Consider the following 11063-nt stretch of genomic DNA (forward strand, 5'->3'; position numbering starts at 1 on the left):
TTATGAATACTCAATGACATAAACAACTTTGTATTTTATTTTACATTTAGATTTATGGTAATGTCTTGATTTTAATCAAATGGACCATAAATGGAAACCATAAAAGTTAACGTTAAATATTAATAATTTACTGAATACTTATAATAAAAGATTCACTAAAGATACAAAAGACCAATTAAAGTTGGTATTAAAATTAATTTGTATTTGAAGGGTGCTATCATACCTGTAATCCCTGTTTCGGAACAAAGCAATCGATCTACAGGTATGAAAGCACCCTTAAAATACAAATAAATTTTAATACCAAATTTAATTGGTCTTTTGTATCTTTTATTATTCATAATAAAGCTGATCACGACAATCAAACTCAAAGAATTTAACAGGAAGTGTGGGTTCCTTCTGTGGTTTAGGATAATACCACTTCAAAATTGATTTGCAGTAAATCTCCCTCACCTGCTTTCAGGTGGAGCAGAATTTACTTCAGAGCCGTAGTTCTCTGACAAGCTATTCAAAATTGCGTCCATAATCGCGAACAATATAATTGTAAGATTGTGAAATCGACAAAATCGTTTGACATCAGACGAGTGTTTGAAATAAAGTCTTCTGTGAGATGTGGCTCCTTAAACAGAATAATTAAGGCCCAAAATAATTCATTGTATTCCAAGCAGTGATGAACTATGATGAATTATGATGAAAATTTTAATAAGAGCAGCTCAGTTAAACCATATATTGTTTAGTCCTGTGTTGAATCAATGAAAGCAGTTATATCTTCTGTTTATTGAGCTGCAGCGACAGGCATTTCCTGGATTTCTTCGTCTGAGCATATTTGTATTTTCAGCGTGAGGGCGCCCACTGGCCATCGGATGGAGATTTACTCCTGATCACAGAACTGTGCTTCACTAAAGAGACGCATGATAATAGCTGCTTCTGCCTAATTCCAATTTATTACCTTTGTGATTTAATTTAGATGAATTGTGCAGCTCTGGTAAAGGCGCACTTTGATTTTGAGTGTGGAAAACGTGCTCACCCACAAATATTGCCTGTGTCCCAATGTGCATACTATCTATCCTAAATTCTATGTGATATTAGGGATGCCAGGACCGTGTACTGCTTTTCACCGAACTTATGTAATTACTCAGTAGTGTAATAGCCTGGTTCATTGGATCGGATTGCTTTTGTCATTAAAACTGAACCGCACTGGAGTTCATTTTCAATCGAAACGAGACCACCTCGTTCAGGGGATCTTGGACCAATTGTTTTGGCGCGGATCCAGTGTGATTGAGAGATTAACTTTTAAGTGAGTGTTAGATGATGGTATAGGCAGTCTATATGTAAAAATGGGTTAAGTAAACATGCACAATTAAACATCCAGCCAATATTAAGAGATTTTGTCAGTTATATGCAGATGATACAGTCATTTATGTATCTGCAAAGACTCCAAGTTTAGCCGCAGAAATATTAAGAAATGAAATGATTGGTGTGACACAGTGGTTACAGAACAGTTGTTTGACCCTGAATTGTACAAAAACTGTCTCAATGTGTTTTTCAATCAGAAAGAAGGAAATGAGTGATTTTATAATTAAGATCAATCAAAAGGAAATTGAAACGGTTAATCATTTTACATATTTAGGTGTTATTTTAGACTCTCATTTGAAATTTGATATGCATGTTAAGAAGCTATGTAGAACAATCAAAACAAATCTGAATTGTTTTTACATGATTAGACCATATTTATCATTGAAAGCAGCCAAGTTATACATGCATGCAATGATTTTTTCACACTTATCTTACTGTGTGACTGTCTGGAGTCAGGTTTCTCAACTGACTATTAAACCTGTTAGATCCCTATATAAACAAACACTAAAAGTTTTGGATAAGAAACCAACCAGATGGCATCACTGTAGCATTTTACAAAAATATAGTTTGCTTAGTTTTGAAAATTTTATAAATTCATCTGTTATTAAAATGTTTTTTAAATGTTTAAACAATCTTGCGCCAAAAGTTATATGCGAATTAATATCAAAACAGAGTAGTAGGGGGATCGCTACAAGAGGTGCAACTACACAGAACTGTATAGCACCACAGAGAAAAACTAAATTTGCACAATCTACATTTACAGTTCAAGGTGCATTGTTATGGAACAGCTTGTCAGCTGAATTGAAAATGCAAACACAGTTGAATATTTTTCAAACAAAACTGAAAAAGTGGTTCAAACAAAAGCAGATATGTGAACATTGATGGTTGTACATAGAATTAGTTGTTTTTTTTTTTTATTTTTATTTTTTTATATTTTTTTTTTTTTTAGCCTAACCAGGGACTAGGGCTGCAAATTAGCCATTGGCTAGAAGCCTATATGTAGAGCATCGGCTGCATGAAACTGTAGCAATGTTATACTGCATTGTCCCTGTTAAATAAACTGATAAATAAATAAATAAATTTTGTTATTTTTATTTTTATTTTTTGTCATCAACTGATGTTGGACATTTAATTGTACATGCTCATTTAAATGATTGATTTGAGTTTTTTAGTTTTTTTTTTTACACAGAATAGTATAGAATTATAATATCATCCAAAAATGAATTAATTATATAAAATGTATTAACTGAAAATTGTTAGCTGAAAATAATCAGCTTATCGGTAATGGACAATTTTTAATAATATTTTGCCTCCCTAATGTTTAATATTGACTGATAACGTTACAATATCTCTAATATCAGCAGATATAAATAGAAATGATAGAAGTTTGAGTTCTATAGAAGTTTATAATAAAGGAAGCTTAGACCATTTTACTGCTTTATAGAACAATAGAAGGGAGTGTTGTTTTAAGGCTATTTTAGGAAGGACAGGCCTGCGGGGTCAAGGCAGGGTCTTTTAGGCTGGGTAACTCTTTTTCCTGGTCTGGCATGCTCTGGTGAAGAGCTCTGTCCACCAGCTTAGCGTGTCCGTCGTGTAAACTGTTAGGTCTGCGCTGGCAAATCATTCCACACCAAACAAACCCACACATGGTGTGCTTCATAATGTCTCAGAGTTTCCTGGTCTCTCTCGCTCTCTTTCTGTTTTTCTCCCCCTCTTGCTCTTTTGAGTAACTTTATTGTTTGAGCCAAAGGAACCAAGACCCTAATCAGAAGCAGTTGTGGGTTTTGACCAGGGACATCTGTAAGGAAAGCTTGAGAAGAAAATAGGAAAGAGTAAGACTGGTGTGAGAGAGAGTGAGACTGTGGTTTCCAGACAGCTTGGCGTGTGGAGACACAATCTGAGCTGTCGGGTTTCAGCAGACACCCACTCCTTCTCTCTCTCTCACGCCTCTCCACGTCTCCCCACCTTCACATCCACCTCTTCGAGTGCTGACAAACTGTCCCTGTTGCAGATTAAAAAAGCCTTTGGAGCACTTTATCCTTGGACCCTGTATTTACCATCGCCAGATTAAAACACTTGATTTCACCTGTGCTTTTTTTTTTTTTTACCATTTACTTGTCCAAAACTTGACTTTAAATGCGCTAATCTTTTCACAGTGTCAGCACAGAAGAGTAACAACTGAGTTGAGGAAGAGCCTTACTCATACTGTCTTTCCCTCTTTCCACTACTCCATCTCTTTTTCTCTCTTAATACATTCTGTAGTCTGCTGGAGACTGTGGCCTGTGCTTATACTGTATTTCAGCACGGCCCTTATAATCAGCCTGTGGTCTGTTCATAGACGAATGAAAGATTTACTGAGAAAAATGTCGTAGAAGAGTGAGAGGTAGTCAATCGATCAATATAATAACTTGCGAGGACACATCATATTGGTTGCATTGTGAGGTGATTTGAAACACAGTATTGCACTGCATATACAGTACACTACCATTCAGAAGTTTGGAGTCAGTAAGAAGTTTCTTTCTTTTGTTCTTTTTTTTTTTTAACATGGTTAATACTTTTTATTCAGTGAAGATATAGTGTTACTGAGAATTTACTGAAAAACTCAGTATTGAAGAATGAGAGACTGATCAATAGAACATGCAAGGGAACAAAAACAGTGGGCAGATATACATTTGTTTGATAGAGCTGTAATGAAAAGGATTTAGAATATGAAGATTACATTGTGAAGTGTTTCAAAACCCAACGTGGGAGCAGCAGAACAGTTTAACCAAAGTAATTCAAAAGAACTTGCTTTTAACTTGATGCTTTTTTCGCATTACTTTGCATTATATGTATATATATATATGTGTGTGTGTGTGTGTGTGTGTGTGTGTGTGTGTGTGTGTGTGTGTGTGTGTGTGTATAAACATATGTGCTGCATATACACTACCACTCAAAAGTTTGGATTTTCTTTTCTTTTTTTTTTTTAAGTGCCAGTAAAGACTTTATAACAGTATAACAAAAGATTTCTAGTAGATGTTAAACAGCAAAGTTTTTAACACTGATAATAATATGTTTCTTGGGCTCCAAATCTGCATTATAGAATGATTTCTGAAGGATCGTGTGACACTGAAGACTGAATTAATGGCTGCTAAAAATTCAGCTTTGCATCACAGTAATAAATTACATGTGTAAATATATTGAAATAGAGAACAGTTCTTATAAACTGTAATAATATTTAAATATGAGCCTAAGAGACTGTTTTCAAAACCATAAAATCTTATAAACCCCAAACTTTTGAGAAGTAGTGTACTGAAGAATATTTAATGATACTAGTTTGCTGTTACAAATAAAACAGAGTATTACAATAAAATGTCCAAATGTCCATAAAATGTGGGTTTTTCACTACTTAAAACTAAGTGGCTTAGTAAACTAAGTAACTTGTACACAGATAAATCAATAGAGAAATGTATTGCTGGTTAGATGTTATCATTATTGATTGTAGTAGATCGAGTTGTTTTAGCTTTAGTAATGAAATTAAAAATCTATTTGTCTGTAATAATTTTCTGAATTATTCTCTCAGTGCTGATGTGACTGTGAGTCATGTAGTAGGAGGGGAACTGATATTCTGGAGAGAATTACACGTGTGCGTGTGTGTGTGTGTGTGTGTGTGTGTGTGTGTGTGTGTGTGTGTGTGTGTGTGTGTGTGTGTGTGGAAGGATTAGAGGAAGTCCCATTAAAGAGTGGAGCAGTATAAGGTGTTATGAACAGCAGTTCCGGGACTGTGTCTTTTCTGGTGTGTGTGTGTGTGTGTGTGTGTGTGTGTGTGTGTGTGTGTGTGTGTGTGAGCACAAGCGAGGGGGCTTAGACAAGTATTGTGTAAGCATTGTGGAATGTAATATAAGTGTCTGGCAGTGAATACCGTCCCTGTAAGGGACCAGAGCAGAGTTTACACACAGTTCACACACAGACACTCCTATGTTGTCCCAAACCTGTAAGATTTTTCTTCTTTTTTTGGTACACAAAATTATGACATTTTGGTGACCACTAACTTTTATTATATGGACAAAACAAATTTTGAGACATCTCTCAAAATATATATATTTTTTAATGTTCAACTGAAGAAAGGAAAAAAGGAATTTTAATTATGTGATCTTATTTTACTCTATAATGTTGTTAAAAACCTGTATGGTTTTTAACAACATTATAGAGTAAAAAAAGATCACATAATTAAAATTTTCAGAGTGTCTATTTCCACTAAGTGCAAATAGCCGCCTTGTTGGCAGAGTCTGCCCACCAACCTTTTCAAATATCATATTGCATCAGAAAAGCATTTGTTTTCAATAATAATGAAGGAAATAATCAAAAAGGTGAAAATAAAGTATTGGGGAGGTGTATGGGGAGGCTTTATTTTCCCAATAAGGAGGCATTCATTTAATAATTTGAATTGAAATGATAATTTACACTCTATGTTATTATTGCAGTTTTATAATGTACTACAATACTGAGGTACAGATAATTGCCACTCTTTGCAGAAAGTAGTATAAATAGCAGGAAATCTTGCCATTTTAACATAGTGTAAATAGAATCTATAGCTATTTGCACTGTGTAAATATCATATCATTAAAAAATTCTGCTATTTTCCCTTAGTATAAATAGAATCCATTGCTATTTGCACATTTCTGGGTGAACTATCTCTTTAAACCACAATTAATGTTGCAATTTCATTGTTCTCCATCAAGCTGTTTTAAATACAAGAACATGCTCTTGTCCAAATAAAATGTATAAATGAATACATTTCCATTGTCTCAAAATATTTGTGATTGGAGCGAAGGCATGCAACAAATGATTAAAATGTGCAATGATTTTCATGTGCCAATCCCTAAAATTGCTCATTGCTAAAAGAAATGCGATTTGAAGTGCAGATGCGTGAGAAAAATATTGGAAACAATGATCTGATGCGGTTCAATTCATATATTAAAGTGTTTGCTTAAGTGTCCGAATACTGTGTGTTTGTTTGTTTACTCTCCTCGTTTTCATCTCTCTCTCTTTTTAATGCTGTCAGGCGGCAGACAGTGACTAGCACCCCCTGCTGGATAGAACTGCACCTGAACGGTCCTCTTCAGTGGCTGGACAAAGTGCTCACTCAGATGGGCTCCCCCTCCATCCGCTGCTCCAGTGTGTCATAGGAATCCCTCCCTCCACAAACAACATATACAAACCACAAGATCTGGGGGAAAACAGTTCCTTCAGGATTCAAAGGCTGAAGACCTTTATACCCACCAGACTCTGTAGCACTTTCACACCTGTCTCATGTTGGAGGAGTGTATTACAGTATACAGTTGTGTTCAAAATTATTCAACCCCTCAGAGACTGCAGTACTTTACAAATACAAGCTTTTCTGAAGATCCAGGATATAATAAAACTTGCATCTATAACAGCTCACTGGCATATTAACAGTGATATTGTCAATATATAATGTAATATATTTGAGTTATAAGGTCTTTTAATAATACTGCTATGTCATAATTATTCAACCCCTATTCAACATTGCTGTTTTTAAATCACTTATTTGCATGGTGGGGAATAAACACACAATTAAGCTTTTAGAAACTCTAAAACAGAATTAGCTTGAGCTGTTACACATACAGTTTGGCCCATGCATGTGTTGAAGTTGAGTAGCAAAAACAGAAATCTCACAAAAGCAAAATAGAAGAAATATTGTATTACTTTAGAAAGGCTAAGGCTATATGAAGATTTCCAAGACATTGAAAGTTCCTAGAGACACAGCTCTCAGTCTTATTTCTGAGCTTAAAGTGTTGAAGAAAAATCACAATATCATAAAATGTTTAATCAGAGCAACTGAGAAAAACCTGCAATGTACAGCCAAAGACTTGCAAGATGACCCGATGAACGGAGGAAAACCATTTCAAAGCAGCATGTAGAAGAACACTAGACAAGTATTGCCTTCATGTTGAGACATCTTGATAAATACCACTCTTGATCAAGAAGAACAAAAGGCAGACTTGAACTTGATAAAATTCATTTGTGTTGACCTGTGGAGCTCTGGAGGAATGTTATATGGAGTGATGTGACCAAACTGGAACTTTTTGGACCCATGGATCAACGGTATGTCTGCTGCAAAAAATGGCAAAGCTCATAAGCAGAAGAACACCATCTCCATCCTCAAACTTGGAGGTGGATCAGTCTTGTTATGGGGTTTCTTTACTGTAGCAGGAAGTGGAAATCATGACTGTATGAAGGACATCATGGATCTATGAAGTATCAGGCCATTTTGACAAGAATTGTGATGCCTTTGGTGCAAAGACTGAAGCTGATGATCAATGGACTTTCCTGCAGTCCAGTCATCCCAAAGTACACATCCAAATCTACTTTTCCTTGGTTCAGTGATCAGTTATAAAATGTTCTTGAGTGGCCTGTTAAAGAAAGCAGTGGTGGATGTGGAAACCAAAGATTATCAGTGATCTGAAAGCTTTTTCAGTCGAGGAATGGGCCAAGACTGTAGTAGAGAGGTGACATAAGCTTCTAAACACTTACAGACAGCTATTATTGGTGATTTTAAAGAATAAAAGATTCTGCACAAAGGGGGTTGAATAATTTTGAACATGAATGATTAGAGCCAATTTGAATTTCATCATGATTCATCAGTGATCCATTCTCAGAATCACTCAAAAGTGCCCTCCACAGCAAATTGTCTTGCAAGTCAAGGGGGTTGAATATTTTTGAACACAACTGTATGTATATGTAAATATTCGTTTTTGTTATTTTTAGCCATTTTTATTGCCATTATTGATATAAAATATTGCCATTTATATGTTGTTATACAGCATGTATATGTAAGATCTCTCCTGTCTTGTCTTTTATGATGCCGTGTATGGTACACGTTTACTGTAACGGGTATATAAGAGGCTTGATCATTTTATAGAGACATTTGGTTTTTTTTGTAAAGTGTAAATATGAAGTTTTCAAGTATGTTTTTTTTGTTTGTTGTTGGTTTTATCAAAATAATGAAACTTGGCTCATGTCATAATGTTTTGTCTTCAAACATTGACACCCAAGTTAATATATATTTTCTTTTAGAGTTTCCCCAGAATATTGAATTTCCATATCCTGTTTTGCCCTGGCCAGTGAAATGTGCTTACAGCACATACATTAGCAATTCACCTTTTTCAAATTCACTGCACTGAATACTATATAAGAAACTTAATGTGTGTTCACAGCAGTTGATGTAACACTTCTAAAAGTGTTATCCATGCTTCACAATATCTCTTGTTAAAATGTTAAGGGATTTTGTCATTGCACAGATTCTAAGAGCCTGCCACTCTTTCTTCGGTAGTTTTTCATCTCTCACCAGTCTATGCATGTGGAATTCATGAGAGGATGTTATAACTGTGCCAGCCGTCCTCAGTGAGGGTTTTGTAATATCTGGTCTAGTGTTGATTTCAGCTTTGTCTGCAGTGAACCGGCCGTCTCTTCTGTGTGAATGAATGTGAATTACTGGGTTTTATAGGATTCGTTGCTCTTCTAACTCCATGTATTGTGATGCGGTTTCATTGTTATTCGCTCAGTGTCTTTATTGAGTGGGTGAAGAGCTCTGCAAGGTCTGCCGATGTCTCAATTTTCTGCTTTGGAGAACGAGTTTCTCTTTTGAACGAGTTTCTCTTACATCATTTTGTGCACTAAGAACTTGCCTCTTAATATCCTACAGTCGTGCATACTGTATGTACACATACTTGCGGGTCTTCACGTTCTCCAGAAATGAAACTGAGTGAGTGTGCCTTTGCATCGACTCTCATAACCGAGTTTGTAAATAGTATACTGGAGACTTCTACACAGGTGTTCATCTGTATTCTTGAGTAAGTGGGTTGTCCAGGGTTGGACCACTCAGGGTTGTGATCTTTCTCAGCTGAACTTGTAAATATGTCTTATAAAATGATTATGCATGCCTATTTTCTGAAATTCATGCCATTTGTACTGTAGACTCTATTTTGCTACCAAATATATTTTCAGAAGTGGGACGGGAAATGCTCTTACCTCTGTGTTTGTAACCTTTTGAAAGGTGGGACTGTACTGCTGGCAGGTTTTTGTAGGGTTAACCCTGTATTTTTATACATCAAATGCTCGTAGGATATGGAGAAGGGCTTGAAGAAGGGAAATGTCAAAATAGGCGTTTGCTAAAGCCAGATGATGTACTGCTCTTTCGGTTAGGCGCAGGTCTGTGTGAATGCTTGCAATGAGAAGCGGGCTCTTGAGCTTCAAAATGTGTTGTAAAGGAATCATGGAGAAAAGTAGGATGCAGGTGCATCGTATACGATACAGTCAGTAGAAAAGATGTGTGACGTCTTTGTGCATAAATGTTCATAAGGGCTACTGGTGATTTAGATGCTCTAAGACCTTACTTTGATAAAGTCAGAGTGTTGACATGTATTTAAAAACCTCTTGATGTCATCCAGCAAAGACTTGATTGAAGGTACTGAAATTATTCAGGAAATGATTTATTGTCCGTCTAAGCAAGCCTTAAGTCTTTGAGAGGAAGAAAAAAAAACGGCTCTCATTTGCTCAACAAATTGTTGAATATGTTTTAAGTAATGTGCATTCATTGTGCTTGTGTTCAACTTTCACATTCATTGATTATGTGGCTTAGTGGTGATCGTTGTGCTTGACGTTGTTAGATTTCTTTATCATATAAGTATATCATCTTTATTATTTCATTCCATCTCAAGTTTAAGAGAAAAAAGTTATTGTTTGTTATTGTTGTACTTTTAATAAATATGTAAATAAAAAATGTCTCATTCAACTGATTTGTCTTCATAAACATTCACCTTTAAATATCTGTGTTCTTCTCAAGGTCTGCTTATTTATTTATTTTTTAAATTTTATCAAAAGGTACATTGCTGGGATGAAGGTAACACAACCCTGGCCTGTGACCTAGCACACAACACTTTTTTTCCTGGTTAAAATATGAAAGCTGTCTTTGTTCAGAGGATCGGGCAGGGAGGCACCTGAATTCTTCTCAAGTGCACATAGGCTGAAAAGTGGAGCAACTTGCTCCCATTGAAGTAATCCTGGGCCCGTATTGATAAAGATACTAAGAATCTTCTCAGAAAACTCTTAATTTAGCTTAAAAACTTTTATGTAGGAGTCTTAGCTTAAGAGCGATTCGGGATCGATCTGAGAGCAACTCTGAGTAAGGAAAAGACAAAAACTTTCATCTTAGTGAGGAGGCGGGGTTGACGCCGTTGTTATGTATGACACACTATTTAAGTGCAGTTTGAATGTTAGTTTTAATGTATCAAACATGGAATCAAAACCAAGAAGGGCGAGAAAGCCCAACTGGACAGAGGAACAGTGTTTACTGTTAGCGCAGTTAGTGGATGAACACAAGGCCATTCATCCGTGCCGGTTGTCACAGCAAGGGACAAGAAGCAGACATGGGAGCATATAGCACAAACTATTAACAGTTCATTCCCTCTGCTTGTGGTCACCTATAAGCCTGCTATATTCATAAATGCAGTTTTTTGAGCCTGCAATGTGGGAATGTCCAGTGGAAACGAAATGAACTGCGACACAATAAGATGATCTGAAAGTGCTGTAATTGTTTGTGTGATCACTCTGCTTACAGAAGGTTGTGACAGACCCAAATCATCACTATTGCATTGTTGCATATTCCCAGTTGCCACATCGTAATGTAGTGATTACTTTAATTTCTG

The 11063-nt window shown here is 35.9% G+C and overlaps 1 protein-coding gene across 2 annotated transcripts in view; it reads left to right on the forward strand.

The window, feature by feature from the left end:
• LOC113052344 (mothers against decapentaplegic homolog 3-like) overlaps nt 1–6767 on the forward strand; it is a 31909-nt gene extending 25142 nt beyond the window's left edge. For both annotated transcript variants that reach the window (XM_026216800.1, XM_026216801.1), the window contains exon 9: nt 6398–6767. In XM_026216800.1, coding sequence (XP_026072585.1) covers nt 6398–6521 — 124 coding nt within the window. In that variant the 3' untranslated portion in view covers nt 6522–6767. The remainder of the gene's footprint in view (nt 1–6397) is intronic.
• Nucleotides 6768–11063: the final 4296 nt, after the last annotated feature.

The sequence above is a fragment of the Carassius auratus genome, chromosome 32 (genome assembly GCF_003368295.1).
Source record: "Carassius auratus strain Wakin chromosome 32, ASM336829v1, whole genome shotgun sequence".
Classification (NCBI taxonomy): domain Eukaryota; kingdom Metazoa; phylum Chordata; class Actinopteri; order Cypriniformes; family Cyprinidae; genus Carassius; species Carassius auratus.